At 49.3% G+C, this 21,736-nt stretch overlaps 1 protein-coding gene across 1 annotated transcript in view; it reads left to right on the plus strand.

The window, feature by feature from the left end:
• The window catches only part of TLL1 (tolloid like 1), a 519,202-nt gene that overhangs the window by 419,081 nt on the left and 78,385 nt on the right, over window positions 1-21,736 (plus strand). The window contains exon 18 of the mRNA XM_069243956.1: window positions 17,456-17,583. Within this exon, the coding sequence (XP_069100057.1) occupies window positions 17,456-17,583 (128 nt within the window). The remainder of the gene's footprint in view (window positions 1-17,455; window positions 17,584-21,736) is intronic.

The raw sequence follows: 21,736 nt of genomic DNA on the forward strand, positions 1-21,736 counted from the left end.
CTCACCGGCCTGTCTCCTGCCTTCCAAAGATCCTGCTCCAGCGACGCCTTCCGAAGGGACCAGCGACCTCGACATCCTCTGAGGACTGCCCCTGCTTCGAAAAGACAAGAAACTCCCGAGGACAGCGGACCTGCTCCAAGAAAAGCTGCAACTTTGTTTCCAGCAACTTTAAAGAACTCTGCAAGCTCCCCGCAAGAAGCGTGAGACTTGCAACACTGCACCCGGCGACCCCGACTCGGCTGGTGGAGATCCGACGCCTCAGGAGGGACCCCAGGACTACTCTAAGACTGTGAGTACAAAAACCTGTCCCCCCTGAGCCCCCCCAGCGCCGCCTGCAGAGGGAATCCCGAGGCTTCCCCTGACCGCGACTCCTTGAATCCAAAGTCCCGACACCTGGGAGAGACCCTGCACCCGCAGCCCCCAGGACCTGAAGGACCGGACTTTCACTGGAGGAGTGACCCCCAGGAGTCCCTCTCCCTTGCCCAAGAGGAGGTTTCCCCGAGGAATCCCCCCCTTGCCTGCCTGCAGCGCTGAAGAGATCCCGAGATCTCTCATAGACTAACATTGCGAACCCGACGCTTGTTTCTACACTGCACCCGGCCGCCCCCGCGCCGCTGAGGGTGAAATTTCTGTGTGGACTTGTGTCCCCCCCGGTGCCCTACAAAACCCCCCTGGTCTGCCCTCCGAAGACGCGGGTACTTACCTGCAAGCAGACCGGAACCGGGGCACCCCCTTCTCTCCATTCTAGCCTATGTGTTTTGGGCACCACTTTGGACTCTGCACCTGACCGGCCCTGAGCTGCTGGTGTGGTGACTTTGGGGTTGCTCTGAACCCCCAACGGTGGGCTACCTTGGACCAAGAACTGAGCCCTGTAAGTGTCTTACTTACCTGGTTAATCTAACAAATACTTACCTCCCCTAGGAACTGTGAAAATTGCACTAAGTGTCCACTTTTAAAACAGCTATTTGTCAATAACTTGAAAAGTATACATGCAATTTTGATGATTTGAAGTTCCTAAAGTACTTACCTGCAATACCTTTCAAATGAGATATTACATGTAGAATTTGAACCTGTGGTTCTTAAAATAAACTAAGAAAAGATATTTTTCTATATAAAAACCTATTGGCTGGATTTGTCTCTGAGTGTGTGTACCTCATTTATTGTCTTGTGTATGTACAACAAATGCTTAACACTACTCCTTGGATAAGCCTACTGCTCGACCACACTACCACAAAATAGAGCATTAGTATTATCTATTTTTACCACTATTTTACCTCTAAGGGGAACCCTTGGACTCTGTGCATGCTATTCCTTACTTTGAAATAGCACATACAGAGCCAACTTCCTACATTGGTGGATCAGCGGTGGGGTACAAGACTTTGCATTTGCTGGACTACTCAGCCAATACCTGATCACACGACAAATTCCAAAATTGTCATTAGAAATTGATTTTTGCAATTTGAAAAGTTTTCTAAATTCTTAAAAGTCCTGCTAGGGCCTTGTGTGTTAAGTCCCTGTTTAGCATTGTCTTTTAGAGTTTAAAAGTTTGTAAAAGTTTGAATTAGATTCTAGAACCAGTCTTAGTTTCTTAAAAAGTATTCCAACTTTTAGAAGCATAATGTCTAGCACAGATGTGAATGTGGTGGAACTCGACACCACACCTTACCTCCATCTACAGATGAGAGAGCTAAGGTCACTCTGTAAACTGAAGAAAATAGCAATGGGCCCCAAACCTACCAAAGTACAGCTCCAGGAGCTGTTGGCAGAGTTTGAAAAGGCCAACCCCTCTGAGGATGGCAACTCAGAGGATGAAGATAGTGACTTGGAGGGAAATTCCCCCCCTCCAGTCCTACTTAGGGAGAGCAGGGCTTCTCAAGCCCTGACTCCACAAATAATAGTCAGAGATGCTGGTTCCCTCACAGGAGGGACCAACAACTCTGAAATCACTGAGGATAACTCCAGTGAAGAGGACATCCAGTTAGCCAGGATGGCCAAAAGATTGGCTTTGGAAAGACAGATCCTAGCCATAGAGAGGGAAAGACAAGAGATGGGCCTAGGACCCATCAATGGTGGCAGCAACATAAATAGGGTCAGAGATTCTCCTGACATGTTGAAAATCCCCAAAGGGATTGTAACTAAATATGAAGATGGTGATGACATCACCAAATGGTTCACAGCTTTTGAGAGGGCTTGTGTAACCAGAAAAGTGAACAGATCTCACTGGGGTGCTCTCCTTTGGGAAATGTTCACAGGAAAGTGTAGGGATAGACTCCTCACACTCTCTGGACAAGATGCAGAATCTTATGACCTCATGAAGGGTACCCTGATTGAGGGCTTTGGATTCTCCACTGAGGAGTACAGGATTAGGTTCAGGGGGGCTCAAAAATCCTCGAGCCAGACCTGGGTTGACTTTGTTGACTACTCAGTGAAAACACTAGATGGTTGGATTCAAGGCAGTGGTGTAAGTAATTATGATGGGCTGTACAATTTATTTGTGAAAGAACACCTGTTAAGTAATTGTTTCAATGATAAACTGCATCAGCATCTGGTAGACCTAGGACCAATTTCTCCCCAAGAATTGGGAAAGAAGGCGGACCATTGGGTCAAGACAAGGGTGTCCAAGACTTCAACAGGGGGTGACCAAAAGAAAGGGGTCACAAAGACTCCCCAGCAGAAGGGTGATGAGACAACCAAAACTAAAAATAGTAAAGAGTCTTCTACAGGCCCCCAAAAACCTGCACAGGAGGGTGGGCCCAGAGCCTCTTCACAAAACAATGGGTACAAGGGTAAAAACTTTGATCCCAAAAAGGCCTGGTGTCATAGCTGTAAACAGCATGGACACCAAACTGGAGACAAGGCCTGTCCCAAGAAAGGTTCCACTCCAAACTCCCATCCAGGTAACACTGGTATGGCTAGTCTCCAAGTGGGATCAACAGTGTGCCCAGAGCAAATCAGGGTCCACACTGAAGCTACTCTAGTTTCTGAGGGTGGGGTGGATTTAGCCACACTAGCTGTCTGGCCGCCTAACATGCAAAAATACAGACAGCAACTCTTAATTAATGGGACTAGAATAGAGGGCCTGAGGGATACAGGTGCCAGTGTCACCATGGTGACAGAGAAACTGGTTTCCCCTGGCCAATACCTGACTGGAAAAACTTACACAGTCACCAACGCTGACAATCAGAGAAAAGTACATCCCATGGCAATGGTTACTTTAGAATGGGGAGGGGTCAATGGCCTGAAACAGGTGGTGGTCTCCTCAAATATCCCAGTGGACTGTCTGCTTGGAAATGACCTGGAGTCCTCAGCATGGGCTGAGGTAGAGCTGAAAACCCATGCAGCAATGCTGGGTATCCCTGAACTGGTGTGTGTGAAAACAAGAGCACAATGCAAGGCACAGGGTGAAAAAGTAGAGCTGGAGTCTGGAAAAATGGCCCAGCCTACCAAGAGAACAGGAAAGTCAGTTGGGAAACCAACTGCAACACAGCAAAAGAAAGGGAACCTCTCTTCTCAGGAAGAAGTTCTGCCCTCTGAGGGAACTGAGCCTTTGGAACTTGAACCTTATCAGGTTGAGCTCTTAGGCCCAGGGGGACCCTCAAGGGAAGAGCTGTGTAAGGGACAAGAAACCTGTCCCTCTCTTGAAGGCCTTAGGCAGCAAGCTGCTGAAGAGTCCAAAGGCAAGAAAAATGGAACACATAGGGTCTATTGGGAAGATGGGCTCCTGTACACTGAGGCCAGAGACCCCAAACCTGGTGCCACTAGGAGAGTGGTAGTGCCTCAGCTGTTCAGAGAGTTCATCCTAACATTGGCCCATGACATTCCCCTTGCTGGACATTTGGGACAAACCAAGACGTGGGAGAGGTTAGTCAACCACTTCTACTGGCCCAATATGTCCAACATGGTTAAGGAGTTTTGCCTCTCCTGCCCCACCTGTCAAGCCAGTGGTAAGACAGGTGGGCACCCAAAGGCCCCCCTCATTCCACTTCCAGTGGTGGGGGTGCCCTTTGAAAGAGTGGGTGTGGACATAGTTGGTCCACTGGAACCTCCCACAGCCTCAGGAAATATGTATATCCTGGTAGTAGTGGATCATGCTACCAGGTATCCTGAAGCTATTCCCCTTAGGTCGACTACTGCCCCTGCAGTAGCCAAGGCCCTCATTGGTATCTTTACCAGAGTGGGTTTCCCTAAGGAGGTGGTGTCTGACAGAGGTACCAACTTCATGTCAGCATACCTAAAGCACATGTGGAATGAGTGTGGAGTGACTTATAAATTCACTACACCTTACCATCCACAAACTAATGGCTTAGTTGAGAGATTCAACAAGACATTAAAAGGCATGATCATGGGGCTCCCAGAAAAACTCAAAAGGAGATGGGATGTCCTCCTGCCATGTCTGCTTTTCGCTTACAGGGAGGTACCACAGAAGGGAGTAGGGTTCTCACCCTTTGAACTTCTGTTTGGTCATCCTGTAAGGGGACCACTTGCCCTTGTTAAAGAAGGCTGGGAGAGACCTCTCCATGAGCCTAAACAGGACATAGTGGACTATGTACTTGGCCTTCGCTCTAGAATGGCAGAGTACATGGAAAAGGCAACCAAAAACCTTGAGGCCAGCCAACAGCTCCAGAAGTTTTGGTATGACCAAAAGGCTGCACTGGTTGAGTTCCAACCAGGGCAGAAAGTCTGGGTTCTGGAGCCTGTGGCTCCCAGGGCACTCCAGGACAAATGGAGTGGCCCTTACCCAGTACTAGAGAGGAAGAGTCAGGTCACCTACTTGGTGGACCTGGGCACAAGCAGGAGCCCCAAAAGGGTGATCCATGTAAACCGCCTTAAGCTCTTCCACGACAGGGCTGATGTCAATCTGTTGATGGTAACAGATGAAGATCAGGAGGCAGAGAGTGAACCTCTCCCTGATCTTCTGTCATCAGACCCAAAAGATGGTACAGTAGATGGAGTGATCTACTCAGACACCCTCTCTGGCCAACAGCAAGCTGATTGTAGGAGAGTCCTACAACAGTTTCCTGAACTCTTCTCCTTAACCCCTGGTCAGACACACCTGTGTACCCATGATGTGGACACAGGAGACAGCATGCCTGTCAAGAACAAAATCTTTAGACAGTCTGACCATGTTAAGGAAAGCATCAAGGTGGAAGTCCACAAGATGCTGGAATTGGGAGTCATTGAGCGCTCTGACAGCCCCTGGGCTAGCCCAGTGGTCTTAGTCCCCAAACCTCACACCACAGATGGAAAGAAAGAGATGAGGTTTTGTGTGGACTACAGAGGGCTCAATTCTGTCACCAAGACAGATGCTCATCCAATTCCAAGAGCTGATGAGCTCATTGATAAATTAGGTGCTGCCAAATTTCTAAGTACCTTTGACTTGACAGCAGGGTACTGGCAAATAAAAATGGCACCTGGAGCAAAAGAAAAGACAGCATTCTCCACACCTGATGGGCATTATCAGTTTACTGTTATGCCCTTTGGTTTAAAGAATGCCCCTGCCACCTTCCAAAGGTTGGTGAATCAAGTCCTTGCTGGCTTGGAGTCCTTTAGCACAGCTTATCTTGATGATATTGCTGTCTTTAGCTCCACCTGGCAGGATCACCTGGTCCACCTGAGGAAGGTTTTAAAGGCTCTGCAATCTGCAGGCCTCTCTATCAAGGCATCCAAATGCCAGATAGGGCAGGGAACTGTGGTTTACTTGGGACACCTTGTAGGTGGAGGCCAAGTTCAGCCACTCCAACCCAAGATCCAGACTATTCTGGACTGGGTAGCTCCAAAAACCCAGACTCAAGTCAGGGCATTCCTTGGCTTGACTGGGTACTACAGGAGGTTTGTGAAGGGATATGGATCCATTGTGACAGCCCTCACTGAGCTCACCTCCAAGAAAATGCCCAAGAAAGTGAACTGGACTGTGGACTGCCAACAGGCCTTTGACACCCTGAAACAGGCAATGTGCTCAGCACCAGTTCTCAAAGCTCCAGATTATTCTAAGCAGTTCATTGTGCAGACTGATGCCTCTGAACATGGGATAGGGGCAGTTTTGTCCCAAACAAATGATGATGGCCTTGACCAGCCTGTTGCTTTCATTAGCAGGAGGTTACTCCCCAGGGAGCAGCGTTGGAGTGCCATTGAGAGGGAGGCCTTTGCTGTGGTTTGGTCCCTGAAGAAGCTGAGACCATACCTCTTTGGGACTCACTTCCTAGTTCAAACTGACCACAGACCTCTCAAATGGCTGATGCAAATGAAAGGTGAAAATCCTAAACTGTTGAGGTGGTCCATCTCCCTACAGGGAATGGACTTTATAGTGGAACACAGACCTGGGACTGCCCATGCCAATGCAGATGGCCTTTCCAGGTTCTTCCACTTAGAAAATGAAGACTCTCTTGGGAAAGGTTAGTCTCATCCTCTTTCGTTTGGGGGGGGGTTGTGTAAGGAAATGCCTCCTTGGCATGGTTGCCCCCTGACTTTTTGCCTTTGCTGATGCTATGTTTACCATTGAAAGTGTGCTGAGGCCTGCTAACCAGGCCCCAGCACCAGTGTTCTTTCCCTAACCTGTACTTTTGTATCCACAATTGGCAGACCCTGGCATCCAGATAAGTCCCTTGTAACTGGTACTTCTAGTACCAAGGGCCCTGATGCCAAGGAAGGTCTCTAAGGGCTGCAGCATGTCTTATGCCACCCTGGAGACCTCTCACTCAGCACAGACACCCTGCTTACCAGCTTGTGTGTGCTAGTGAGGACAAAACGAGTAAGTCGACATGGCACTCCCCTCAGGGTGCCATGCCAGCCTCTCACTGCCTATGCAGTATAGGTAAGACACCCCTCTAGCAGGCCTTACAGCCCTAAGGCAGGGTGCACTATACCATAGGTGAGGGTACCAGTGCATGAGCATGGTACCCCTACAGTGTCTAAACAAAACCTTAGACATTGTAAGTGCAGGGTAGCCATAAGAGTATATGGTCTGGGAGTCTGTCAAACACGAACTCCACAGCACCATAATGGCTACACTGAAAACTGGGAAGTTTGGTATCAAACTTCTCAGCACAATAAATGCACACTGATGCCAGTGTACATTTTATTGTAAAATACACCACAGAGGGCACCTTAGAGGTGCCCCCTGAAACTTAACCGACTATCTGTGTAGGCTGACTAGTTTTAGCAGCCTGCCACAAACCGAGACATGTTGCTGGCCCCATGGGGAGAGTGCCTTTGTCACTCTGAGGCCAGTAACAAAGCCTGCACTGGGTGGAGATGCTAACACCTCTCCCAGGCAGGAATTGTCACACCTGGCGGTGAGCCTCAAAGGCTCACCTCCTTTGTGCCAACCCAGCAGGACACTCCAGCTAGTGGAGTTGCCCGCCCCCTCCGGCCAGGCCCCACTTTTGGCGGCAAGGCCGGAGAAAATAATGAGAATAACAAGGAGGAGTCACTGGCCAGTCAGGACAGCCCCTAAGGTGTCCTGAGCTGAGGTGACTCTAACTTTTAGAAATCCTCCATCTTGCAGATGGAGGATTCCCCCAATAGGGTTAGGATTGTGACCCCCTCCCCTTGGGAGGAGGCACAAAGAGGGTGTACCCACCCTCAGGGCTAGTAGCCATTGGCTACTAACCCCCCAGACCTAAACACGCCCTTAAATTTAGTATTTAAGGGCTACCCTGAACCCTAGAAAATTAGATTCCTGCAACTACAAGAAGAAGGACTGCCTAGCTGAAAAACCCCTGCAGAGGAAGACCAGAAGACGACAACTGCCTTGGCTCCAGAAACTCACCGGCCTGTCTCCTGCCTTCCAAAGATCCTGCTCCAGCGACGCCTTCCGAAGGGACCAGCGACCTCGACATCCTCTGAGGACTGCCCCTGCTTCGAAAAGACAAGAAACTCCCGAGGACAGCGGACCTGCTCCAAGAAAAGCTGCAACTTTGTTTCCAGCAACTTTAAAGAACTCTGCAAGCTCCCCGCAAGAAGCGTGAGACTTGCAACACTGCACCCGGCGACCCCGACTCGGCTGGTGGAGATCCGACGCCTCAGGAGGGACCCCAGGACTACTCTAAGACTGTGAGTACAAAAACCTGTCCCCCCTGAGCCCCCCCAGCGCCGCCTGCAGAGGGAATCCCGAGGCTTCCCCTGACCGCGACTCCTTGAATCCAAAGTCCCGACACCTGGGAGAGACCCTGCACCCGCAGCCCCCAGGACCTGAAGGACCGGACTTTCACTGGAGGAGTGACCCCCAGGAGTCCCTCTCCCTTGCCCAAGAGGAGGTTTCCCCGAGGAATCCCCCCCTTGCCTGCCTGCAGCGCTGAAGAGATCCCGAGATCTCTCATAGACTAACATTGCGAACCCGACGCTTGTTTCTACACTGCACCCGGCCGCCCCCGCGCCGCTGAGGGTGAAATTTCTGTGTGGACTTGTGTCCCCCCCGGTGCCCTACAAAACCCCCCTGGTCTGCCCTCCGAAGACGCGGGTACTTACCTGCAAGCAGACCGGAACCGGGGCACCCCCTTCTCTCCATTCTAGCCTATGTGTTTTGGGCACCACTTTGGACTCTGCACCTGACCGGCCCTGAGCTGCTGGTGTGGTGACTTTGGGGTTGCTCTGAACCCCCAACGGTGGGCTACCTTGGACCAAGAACTGAGCCCTGTAAGTGTCTTACTTACCTGGTTAATCTAACAAATACTTACCTCCCCTAGGAACTGTGAAAATTGCACTAAGTGTCCACTTTTAAAACAGCTATTTGTCAATAACTTGAAAAGTATACATGCAATTTTGATGATTTGAAGTTCCTAAAGTACTTACCTGCAATACCTTTCAAATGAGATATTACATGTAGAATTTGAACCTGTGGTTCTTAAAATAAACTAAGAAAAGATATTTTTCTATATAAAAACCTATTGGCTGGATTTGTCTCTGAGTGTGTGTACCTCATTTATTGTCTTGTGTATGTACAACAAATGCTTAACACTACTCCTTGGATAAGCCTACTGCTCGACCACACTACCACAAAATAGAGCATTAGTATTATCTATTTTTACCACTATTTTACCTCTAAGGGGAACCCTTGGACTCTGTGCATGCTATTCCTTACTTTGAAATAGCACATACAGAGCCAACTTCCTACAGCCTCCCTCTCAATGGCACTCCAACGCTGCTCCCTGGGGAGTAACCTCCTGCTAATGAAAGCAACAGGCTGGTCAAGGCCATCATCATTTGTTTGGGACAAAACTGCCCCTATCCCATGTTCAGAGGCATCTGTTTGCACAATGAATTGCTTGGAGTAATCTGGAGCTTTTAGAACTGGTGCTGTGCACATAGCTTGCTTCAGGGTGTCAAAGGCCTGTTGGCATTCTACAGTCCAGTTTACTTTCTTGGGCATTTTCTTGGAGGTGAGTTCTGTGAGGGCTGTCACAATGGATCCATATCCCTTCACAAACCTCCTATAGTACCCAGTCAAGCCAAGGAATGCCCTGACTTGAGTCTGGGTTTTTGGAGCTGCCCAGTCCAGAATAGTCTGGATCTTAGGCTGGAGTGGCTGAACTTGGCCTCCACCTACAAGGTGTCCCAAGTAAACCACAGTTCCCTGCCCTATCTGGCATTTGGATGCCTTGATAGAGAGGCCTGCAGATTGCAGGGCCTTCAAAACCTTCTTCAGGTGGACCAGGTGATCCTGCCAGGTGGAGCTGAAGACAGCAATATCGTCAAGATAAGCTGCACTAAAGGATTCCAACCCAGCAAGGACTTGATTCACCAACCTTTGGAAGGTGGCAGGGGCATTCTTTAAACCAAAGGGCATAACAGTGAACTGATAGTGCCCATCAGGTGTGGAGAATGCTGTCTTTTCTTTTGCTCCAGGGGCCATTCTGATTTGCCAGTACCCTGCTGTTAAATCAAAGGTACTTAAGAATTTGGCAGCCCCTAATTTGTCTATTAGCTCATCAGCTCTAGGAATGGGATGAGCATCTGTCTTGGTGACAGAGTTGAGACCTCTGTAGTCCACACAAAACCTCATCTCTCTCTTTCCTTCTTTGGTGTGAGGTTTGGGGACTAAGACCACTGGGCTAGCCCAGGGGCTGTCAGAGTACTCAATTACTCCCAATTCCAGCATCTTGTGGACTTCCACCTTGATGCTTTCCTTAACTTGGTCAGACTGTCTAAATATTTTGTTTTTGACAGGCATGCTGTCTCCTGTGTCCACATCATGGGTACACAGGTGTGTCTGACCAGGGGTTAGGGAAAAGAGTTCAGCAAACTGCTGCAGGACCTTCCTACAGTCAGACTGCTGTTGGCTAGAGAGGGTGTCTGAGTAGATCACTCCATCCACTGAGCCATCTTTAGGGTCTGATGAGAGGAGATCAGGGAGAGGTTCACTCTCAGCTTCCTGGTCCTCATCTGTCACCATCAACAGATTTACATCAGCCCTGTCATGGAAGAGCTTAAGGCGGTTCACATGGATCACCCTCTTGGGGCTCCTGCTTGTGCCCAGGTCCACCAGGTAGGTGACCTGACTCTTCCTTTCTAGTACTGGGTAAGGGCCACTCCATTTGTCCTGGAGTGCCCTGGGAGACACAGGCTCCAGAACCCAGACTTTCTGCCCTGGTTGAAATTCAACCAGTGTAGCCTTTTGGTCATACCACAACTTCTGGAGTTGTTGGCTGGCCTCAAGGTTTTTACTTGCCTTTTCCATGTACTCTGCCATCCTTGAGCGAAGGCCAAGTACATAGTCCACTATGTCTTGTTTAGGCTCATGAAGAGGTCTCTCCCATCCTTCTTTAACAAGAGCAAGTGGTCCCCTTACAGGGTGGCCAAACAGAAGTTCAAAGGGTGAGAATCCTACTCCCTTCTGAGGCACCTCTCTGTAGGCGAAAAGCAGACATGGCAGGAGGACATCCCATCTCCTTTTGAGTTTTTCTGGGAGCCCCATGATCATGCCCTTTAATGTCCTGTTGAATCTCTCAACAAGGCCATTAGTTTGTGGATGATATGGTGTAGTGAATTTATAAGTCACCCCACACTCATTCCACATGTGTTTTAGGTATGCTGACATGAAGTTGGTACCTCTGTCAGACACCACCTCCTTAGGGAAGCCCACTCTGGTAAAGATACCAATGAGGGCCTTGGCTACTGCAGGGGCAGTAGTTGACCTAAGGGGAATAGCTTCAGGATACCTAGTAGCATGATCCACTACTACTAGGATTTACATATTTCCTGAGGCTGTGGAGGTTCTAGTGGACCAATTATGTCCACACCCACTCTTTCAAAGGGGACCCCCACCACTGGAAGTGGAATGAGGGGGGCCTTTGGATGCCCACCTGTCTTACCACTGGCTTGACAGGTGGGGCAGGAGAGGCAAAACTCCTTAACCTTCTGGGACATATTGGGCCAGTAGAAGTGGTTGACTAACCTCTCCCACGTCTTGGTTTGTCCCAAATGCCCAGCAAGGGGAATATCATGGGCTAAGGTCAGAATAAACTCTCTGAAACCCTGAGGCACTACCACTCTCCTAGTGGCACCAGGTTTGGGATCTCTTGCCTCAGTGTACAGGAGTCCATCTTCCCAATAGACCCTATGTGTTCCATTTTTCTTGCCATTGGACTCTTCAGCAGCTTGCTGCCTAAGGCCTTCAAGAGAGGGACAGGTTTCTTATCCCTTACACAACTCTTCCCTTGAGGGTCCCCCTGGGCCTAAGAGCTCAACCTGATAAGGTTCCAGCTCCATAGGCTCAGTTCCCTCAGAGGGCAGAACTTCTTCCTGAGAAGAGAGGTTCTCTTTTTCTTGCTGTGTTGCAGCTGGTTTCCCAGCTGACTTTCCTTTCCTCTTGGTAGGCTGGGCCTTTCTTCCAGACTCCAGCTCTACTTTTTCACTCTGAGCCTTGCACTGTGCCCTTGTCTTGACACACACCAATTCAGGGATACCCAGCATGGCTGCATGGGTTTTCAGTTCTACCTCAGCCCATGCTGAGGACTCCAGGTCATTTCCAAGCAAACAGTCTACTGGGATATTTGAGGAGACCACCACCTGTTTCAGGCCATTGACCCCTCCCCACTCTAAAGTTACCAAAGCCATGGGATGTACTTTAGTCTGATTGACAGCGTTGGTGACTGGATAAGTTTGTCCAGCCAGGTATTGGCCAGGGGAAACCAGTTTCTCTGTCACCATAGTGACACTGGCACCTGTATCCCTCAGGCCCTCTACACTTGTCCCATTAATTAAGAGCTGCTGCCTGTATTTTTGCATGTTAGGGGACCAGGCAGCCAGTGTGGCTAAATCCACCCCACCCTCAGAGACTAATGTAGCTTCAGTGTGACACCTGATTTGCTCTGGGCATACTGTTGATCCAACTTGGAGACTGGCCATTCCAGTTTTAGCTGGATGGGAGTTAGAAGTGGTATCTTTCTTGGGACAGGCCTTGTCTCCAGTTTGGTGTCCAGACTGACTACAGCTACGACACCAGGCCTTTTTGGGATCAAAGTTTTTACCCTTGTACCCAGAATTGTTTTGTGAAGAGGTTCTGGGCCCACCATCCTGTGCAGGTTTTTGGGGGCCTGTAGAAGACTCTTTACTATTTTTGTTTTTGGCTGTCTCACCACCCTTCCCCTGGGGAGGTTTTGTGACCCCTTTCTTTTGGTCACCCCCTGTGGAAGTTTTGGACACCTTAGTCTTGACCCAATGGTCCGCCTTCTTTCCCAATTCTTGGGGAGAAATTGGTCCTAGGTCTACCAGATGCTGATGCAGTTTATCATTGAAACAATTACTTAATAGGTGTTCTTTCACAAATAAATTGTACAGCCCATCATAATTACTTACACCACTGCCTTGAATCCAACCATCTAGTGTTTTTACTGAGTAGTCTACAAAGTCAACCCAGGTCTGGCTCGAGGATTTTTGAGCCCCCCTGAATCTAATCCTATACTCCTCAGTGGAGAATCCAAAGCCCTCAATCAGGGTACCCTTCATGAGGTCATAAGATTCTGCATCTTTTCCAGAGAGTGTGAGGAGTCTATCCCTACACTTTCCTGTGAACATTTCCCAAAGGAGAGCACCCCAGTGAGATTTGTTCACTTTTCTGGTTACACAAGCCATCTCAAAAGCTGTGAACCATTTGGTGATGTCATCACCATCTTCATATTTAGTTACAATCCCTTTAGGGATTTTCAACATGTCAGGAGAATCTCTGACTCTATTTATGTTGCTGCCACCATTGATGGGTCCTAGGCCCATCTCTTGTCTTTCCCTTTCTATGGCTAGGATCTGTCTTTCCAAAGCCAATCTTTTGGCCATCCTGGCTAACTGGATGTCCTCTTCACTGGAGTTATCCTCAGTGATTTCAGAGAGGTTGGTCCCTCCTGTGAGGGAGCCAGCATCTCTGACTATGATGCTTGGAGTCAGGGCTTGAGAGGCCCTGTCCTCCCTAGATAGGACTGGTAGGGGGGAATCACCCTCCAAGTCACTATCATCATCCTCTGAGTTGCCATCCTCAGAGGGGTTGGCCTTTTCAAACTCTGCCAACAGCTCCTAGAGCTGTAGTTTGGAAGGTCTGGGGCCCATTACTATTTTCTTTATTTTACAGAGTGACCTTAGCTCCCTCATCTTAAGATGGAGGTAAGGTGTGGTGTCGAGTTCCACCACATTCATCTCTGCACTAGACATTATGGGGGTCATTCAGACCTTGGCGGACGGCGGAGGCCGTCCGCCAAGGTACCCCCGACAAATGACCGCACCGCGGTCAAAAGACCGCAGCGGCCATTCAAACATTTCCGCTGGGCCGGCGGGCGCTCTCCAAAAGACCGCCCGCCGGCCCAGCGGAAATGCCCCTGCAACGAGGACGCCGGCTCAGAATTGAGCCGGCGTAGTTGCAGGGGTGCGACGGGTGCAGTTGCACCCGTCGCGTATTTCAGTGTCTGCAAAGCAGACACTGAAATACTTTGTGGGGCCCTCTTACGGGGGCCCCTGCAGTGCCCATGCCATTGGCATGGGCACTGCAGGGGCCCCCAGGGGCCCCGCAGCACCCCCTACCGCCATCCTGTTCATGGCGGGTTTCCCGCCATGAACAGGATGGCAGTAGGGGGTGTCTGAATCCCCATGGCGGCGGAGTGCGCTCCGCCGCCATGGAGGATTCAATGGGGCAGCGGTAAACCTGCGGGAGACCGCCGGTTTACCCTTTCTGACCGCGGCTGAACCGCCGCGGTCAGAATGCCCTTGGGAGCACCGCCAGCCTTTTGGCGGTGCTCCCGTGGTCGGTGACCCTGGCGGTCACCAGCCGCCAGGGTCAGAATGACCCCCTATGCCTCTAAAAGTTGGAATACTTTTTAAGAATCTAAAACTAGTTCTAGAATCTAATTCAAACTTTTACCAAACTTTTAAACTCTAAAAGCAATGCTAACAGGGACTAACACAAGGCCCTAGCAGGACTTTAAAGAATTTAGAAAAATTTCAAATTTCAAAAAATCAATTTCTAATGACAATTTTTGGAATTTGTCGTGTGATCAGGTATTGGCTGAGTAGTCCAGCAAATGCAAAATCTTGTACCCCACCGCTGATCCACCAATGTAGGAAGTTGGCTCTGTATGTGCTATTTCAAAGTAAGGAATAGCATGCACAGAGTCCAAGGGTTCCCCTTAGAGGTAAGATAGTGGCAAAAAGAGATAATACTAATGTTCTATTTTGTGGTAGTGTGGTCGAGCAGTAGGCTTATCAAAGGAGTAGTGTTAAGCATTTGTTGTACGTACACACAGGCAATAAATGAGGAACACACACTCAGAGACAAATCCAGCCAATAGGTTTTGTTATAGAAAAATATCTTTTCTTAGTTTATTTTAAGAACCACAGGTTCAAATTTTACATGTAATATCTCATTTGAAAGGTATTGCAGGTAAGTACTTTAGGAACTTTGAATCATTTCATTAGCATGTATACTTTTCACATAAAGCACAATAAGCTGTTTTAAAAGTGGACACAGTGCAATTTTCACAGTTCCTGGGGGAGGTAAAGTAATGTTAGTTTTAACAGGTAAGTAAGTCACTTACAGGTTTCAGTTTTTGGTCCAAGGTAGCCCACCGTTGGGGGTTCAGAGCAACCCCAAAGTTACCACACCAGCAGCTCAGGGCCGGTCAGGTGCAGAGGTCAAAGAGGTGCCCAAAACGCATAGGCTTCAATGGAGAGAAGGGGGTGCCCCGGTTCCAGTCTGCCAGCAGGTAAGTACCCGCGTCTTCGGAGTGCAGACCAGGGGGGTTTTGTAGGGCACCGGGGGGGACACAGGTCAGCACAAAAAGTACACCCTCAGCAGCGCGGGGGCGGCCGGGTGCAGTGTGCAAACACGCGTCGGGTTTGTAATGGTTTTCAATGAGAGATCAAGGGATCTCTTCAGCATTGCAGGCAGGCAAGGGGGGGGGCTCCTTGGGGTAGCCACCACCTGGGCAAGGGAGAGGGCCTCCTGGGGGTCACTCCTGCACAGGAGTTCCGTTTCTTTAGGTGCTGGGGGCTGCGGGTGCAGAGTCTTTTCCAGCCGTCGGGAAATGGAGTTCAGGCAGTCGCAGTCAAGGGGAGCTTCGGGATTCCCTCTGCAGGCGTCGCTGTGGGGGCTCAGGGGGGACAACTTTGGTTACTCACAGTCGTAGAGTCGCCGGAGGGTCCTCCCTGAAGCGTTGTTTCTCCACCAGTCGAGTCGGGGTCGCCGGGTGCAGTGTTGCAAATCTCACGCTTCTTGCGGGGAGTTGCAGGGGTCTTTAAATCTGCTCCTTGAAACAAAGTTGCAGTTCTTTTGGAGCAGTGCCGCTGTCCTCTGGAGTTTCTTGTCTTTCTTGAAGCAGGGCAGTCCTCAGAGGATTCAGAGGTCGCTGGTCCCTTGGAAAGCGTCGCTGGAGCAGGTTTCTTTTGGAAGGCAGGAGACAGGCCGGTAGGACTGGGGCCAAAGCAGTTGGTGTCTTCTGTTCTTCCTCTGCAGGGGTTTTCCAGCTCAGCAGTCTTCTTCTTCAGGTAAGTTGCAGGAATCTAAAGTTTTAGGTTCAGGGGAGCCCTTAAATACTAAATTTAAGGGCGTGTTTAGGTCTGGGGGGTTAGTAGCCAATGGCTACTAGCCCTGAGGGTGGGTACACCCTCTTTGTGCCTCCTCCCAAGGGGAGGGGGTCACATCCCTAATCCTATTGGGGGAATCCTCCATCTGCAAGATGGAGGATTTCTAAAAGTTAGAGTCACCTCAGCTCAGGACACCTTAGGGGCTGTCCTGACTGGCCAGTGACTCCTCCTTGTTGTTTTCTTTGTTTCCTCCGACCTTGCCGCCAAAAGTGGGGGCCGTGGCCGGAGGGGGCGGGCAACTCCACTAGCTGGAGTGTCCTGCGGTGCTGTGACAAAGGGGTGAACCTTTGAGGCTCACCGCCAGGTGTTACAGCTCCTGCCTGGGGGAGGTATTAGCATCTCCACCCAGTGCAGGCTTTGTTACTGGCCTCAGAGTGACAAAGGCACTCTCCCCATGGAGGCAGCAACATGTCTCTAGTGTGGCAGGCTGCTGGAACCAGTCAGCCTACACAGATAGTCAGTTAAGGTTTCAGGGGGCACCTCTAAGGTGCCCTCTGGGGTGTAGTTTACAATAAAATGTACACTGGCATCAGTGTGCATTTATTGTGCTGAGAAGTTTGATACCAAACTTCCCAGTTTTCAGTGTAGCCATTATGGTGCTGTGGAGTTCGTGTAAAACAGACTCCCAGACCATATACTCTTATGGCTACCCTGCACTTACAATGTCTAAGGTATTGCTTAGACACTGTAGGGGCACAGTGCTCATGCACTGGTGCCCTCACCTATGGTATAGTGCACCCTGCCTTAGGGCTGTAAGGCCTACTAGAGGGGTGACTTATCTATACCTGCATAGGCAGTGAGAGGCTGGCATGGCACCCTGAGGGGAGTGCCATGTCGACTTACTCGTTTTGTTCTCACCAGCACACACAAGCTGGCAAGCAGTGTGTCTGTGCTGAGTGAGGGGTTTCCAGGGTGGCATAAGACATGCTGCAGCCCTTAGAGACCTTCCTTGGCATCAGGGCCCTTGGTACCAGGGGTACCACTTACAAGGGACTTATCTGGATGCCAGGGTGTGCCAATTGTGGATACAAAAGTACAGGTTAGGGAAAGAACACTGGTGCTGGGGCCTGGTTAGCAGGCCTCAGCACACTTTCAATTCAAAACATAGCATCAGCAAAGGCAAAAAGTCAGGGGGTAGCCATGCCAAGGAGGCATTTCCTTACACTCAGTGTACCCAAACCTCTATTAGGTGCCCAATGACTGAAGTCTTGAAAGAAACATTGACTGCAGTTGTTTTATTGTCTTATTGTCATCTACTGTTTTTTTATGTTTTTCAAACAATAAACACTTTTTAAAGAAAACAAATATATCTTCTATTAAATCTCCTATTTAGAAAGACTAGCCCATCTGAAATTATTGATCCATATCACTGACAATAGCTTTCTTCCTCCAGCTGAGTGTGAGCAGAGGATACACAGTCCAAATGGGATCATCTCAAGCCCAAACTGGCCAGACAAGTACCCAAGCCGCAAGGAATGCACATGGGAAATCACTGCCACTCCAGGACACAGAGTCAAGCTGGTAAGTACTTTTTCCTCTCCTTGCACCACCAAATATCTCATTCACTTTGACATAAAGACATGTGTGAAGAGGGTTCACCTTTTATTTAGATGCAGATTCTAAAATGGCAGTGTAGATCTGGAATAGTCTGATGAGAGGTGGGACATAAGAATGGGGCGAGCAGAAGAGGGAGGACACTGAGATGTGTTGAAGAGGTATCTTGAGACAGGGTGTGGGATTTACCACTGAAATGGCGAGCTGAGCAGAGAGAAGCAGGGGCACCTTAAGGGACATCTATGAGGAGCATGGGGAAGGGAGTGAAGAAACTGAAATGGTAGGGCTATAAGGAGATCGGAAGCCACGGTAACATATAAGAAAGGAGAGGGTTGCTTGAAGGCACTTTTTTTTTGAGGTATTTGTTTGTGTGTTAAACACCAAAACCATGATTACCTGCATGGTTATGTTCTCCCAACCTTTGAAGCTGAATTTATTTTGATATTATGTCCAACCTCTGTGTCATCGTAGAACATTGTCACTAAAAACATCTCTCTGTTCGCAGACAAAGCACAATCCTCAAAATAGTTAATGAGCACAGTTTCATGCCATGTTGTATGGCTTACAAACTCTCAGTGCTGAAACCCTGTGAACCAATCACAGCAGGCCTTTTGTAGGCTTATCATATGACTTCCATGAAGTTAATCCATTTTGGGAACTCAGAAAAATTCATGGACATTTAAAGTGATTTTACCTTGACGCATGTGGGCATTTGAAATCCAGTAATTTACTTTTACATGTAACAGTACAAAGGTGTCATTTTATTATGTGAATAAATGTACAGATGCAAATGATGTTGAATACCCACAACTTTGCAGGATGGTCGGTATTAAAAAACTTTGAAGATAGATAGCTTTCGCAATAAACAAATTGTACATTTACTCCTGTCGTGGGCATGAATAAATCTGATATCAGTGTGGGAAAATAGACGGAATGGCCCCAAAATTGGTGATGGTGCAAGCCAAGGGTTTTTCTGTGAGGAAACATAGAAAAAGGGTAAAGGTATATGCAACATCAAAATGCCTTAACTCGACTGTGAAATGATATTTGATGGCATGTGTGACTGTAGATACACATGCTCTGCACCCTTGTGCCATCTAGTGTTGGGTCTGAAAGGTTGTAAGTTGTTTTTCTTTGAAAAGTCTTTAAAGTCACAAGGTATAGTGATTCCTCCTCTTGCTGACAATGCACATGAGCATCAACTCCATTGTTAGATTGTTTTCTTCTGCCATCGGGTCCTGTCGTGTTTTCACCAAGTTCCAGTCCGATACCTTCTTTAAGGCTTCTTCCATGCGGGAAACCTTCCCAGTTCATCAGTATTGTTCATTGAACACTTATTTCCCTTCTTCTGCGCTCTGGAACCAAAGAAACTCTCCATCAGATTGGCATGTTGTAAGGAAATGCCTCCTTGGCATGGTTGCCCCCTGACTTTTTGCCTTTGCTGATGCTATGTTTACAATTGAAAGTGTGCTGAGGCCTGCTAACCAGGCCCCAGCACCAGTGTTCTTTCCCTAACCTGTACTTTTGTATCCACAATTGGCAGACCCTGGCATCCAGATAAGTCCCTTGTAACTGGTACTTCTAGTACCAAGGGCCCTGATGCCAAGGAAGGTCTCTAAGGGCTGCAGCATGTCTTATGCCACCCTGGAGACCTCTCACTCAGCACAGACACACTGCTTGCCAGCTTGTGTGTGCTAGTGAGGACAAAACGAGTAAGTCTACATGGCACTCCCCTCAGGGTGCCATGCCAGCCTCTCACTGCCTATGCAGTATAGGTAAGACACCCCTCTAGCAGGCCTTACAGCCCTAAGGCAGGGTGCACTATACCATAGGTGAGGGTACCAGTGCATGAGCATGGTACCCCTACAGTGTCTAAACAAAACCTTAGACATTGTAAGTGCAGGGTAGCCATAAGAGTATATGGTCTGGGAGTTTGTCAAACACGAACTCCACAGCACCATAATGGCTACACTGAAAACTGGGAAGTTTGGTATCAAACTTCTCAGCACAATAAATGCACACTGATGCCAGTGTACATTTTATTGTAAAATACACCACAGAGGGCACCTTAGAGGTGCCCCCTGAAACTTAACCGACTGTCTGTGTAGGCTGACTAGTTCCAGCAGCCTGCCACACCAGAGACATGTTGCTGGCCCCATGGGGAGAGTGCCTTTGTCACTCTGAGGCCAGTAACAAAGCCTGCACTGGGTGGAGATGCTAACACCTCCCCCAGGCAGGAGCTGTGACACCTGGCGGTGAGCCTCAAAGGCTCACCCCTTTGTCACAGCCCAGCAGGGCACTCCAGCTTAGTGGAGTTGCCCGCCCCCTCCGGCCACGGCCCCCACTTTTGGCGGCAAGGCTGGAGGGAACAAAGAAAGCAACAAGGAGGAGTCACTGGCCAGTCAGGACAGCCCCTAAGGTGTCCTGAGCTGAAGTGACTCTAACTTTTAGAAATCCTCCATCTTGCAGATGGAGGATTCCCCCAATAGGGTTAGGATTGTGACCCCCTCCCCTTGGGAGGAGGCACAAAGAGGGTGTACCCACCCTCAGGGCTAGTAGCCATTGGCTACTAACCCCCCAGACCTAAACACGCCCTTAAATTTCGTATTTAAGGGCTACCCTGAACCCTAGAAAATTAGATTCCTGCAACTACAAGAAGAAGGACTGCCTAGCTGAAAACCCCTGCAGAGGAAGACCAGAAGACGACAACTGCCTTGGCTCCAGAAACTCACCGGCCTGTCTCCTGCCTTCCAAAGATCCTGCTCCAGCGACGCCTTCCAAAGGGACCAGCGACCTCGACATCCTCTGAGGACTGCCCCTGCTTCGAAAAGACAAGAAACTCCCGAGGACAGCGGACCTGCTCCAAGAAAGGCTGCAACTTTGTTTCCAGCAGCTTTGAAAGAACCCTGCAAGCTCCCCGCAAGAAGCGTGAGACTTGCAACACTGCACCCGGCGACCCCGACTCGGCTGGTGGAGATCCAACACCTCAGGAGGGACCCCAGGACTACTCTAAGACTGTGAGTACAAAAACCTGTCCCCCCTGAGCCCCCACAGCGCCGCCTGCAGAGGGAATCCCGAGGCTTCCCCTGACCGCGACTCTTTGAATCCTAAGTCCCGACACCTGGGAGAGACCCTGCAACCGCAGCCCCCAGGACCTGAAGGACCGGACTTTCACTGGAGAAGTGACCCCCAGGAGTCCCTCTCCCTTGCCCAAGTGGAGGTTTCCCCGAGGAACCCCCCCCCTTGCCTGCCTGCAGCGCTGAAGAGATCCCTAGATCTCCCATTGACTTCCATTACAAACCCGACGCTTGTTTCTACACTGCACCCGGCCGCCCCCGCGCTGCTGAGGGTGAAATTCCTGTGTGGGCTTGTGTCCCCCCCGGTGCCCTACAAAACCCCCCTGGTCTGCCCTCCGAAGACGCGGGTACTTACCTGCAAGCAGACCGGAACCGGGGCACCCCCTTCTCTCCATTCTAGCCTATGCGTTTTGGGCACCACTTTGAACTCTGCACCTGACCGGCCCTGAGCTGCTGGTGTGGTGACTTTGGGGTTGCTCTGAACCCCCACCGGTGGGCTACCTTGGACCAAGAACTGAACCCTGTAAGTGTCTTACTTACCTGGTAAAACTAACAAAAACTTACCTCCCCCAGGAACTGTGAAAATTGCACTGTGTCCACTTTTAAAGTAACTATTTGTCAATAACTTGAAAAGTATACATGCAATTGAAATGATTCAAAGTTCCTAATGTACTTACCTGCAATACCTTTCAAACAAGATATTACGTGTTAAATTTGAACCTGTGGTTCTTAAAATAAACTAAGAAAAGATATTTTTCTATAACAAAACCTATTGGCTGGATTTGTCTCTGAGTGTGTGTACCTCATTTATTGTCTATGTGTATGTACAACAAATGCTTAACACTACTCCTTGGATAAGCCTACTGCTCGACCACACTACCACAAAATAGAGCATTAGTATTATCTATTTTTACCACTATTTTACCTCTAAGGGGAACCCTTGGACTCTGTGCATGCTATTCCTTACTTTGAAATAGCACATACAGAGCCAACTTCCTACATTGGTGGATCAGCGGTGGGGTACAAGACTTTGCATTTGCTGG

This window comes from Pleurodeles waltl, chromosome 1_2 (genome assembly GCF_031143425.1).
Source record: "Pleurodeles waltl isolate 20211129_DDA chromosome 1_2, aPleWal1.hap1.20221129, whole genome shotgun sequence".
Lineage (NCBI taxonomy): Eukaryota > Metazoa > Chordata > Amphibia > Caudata > Salamandridae > Pleurodeles > Pleurodeles waltl.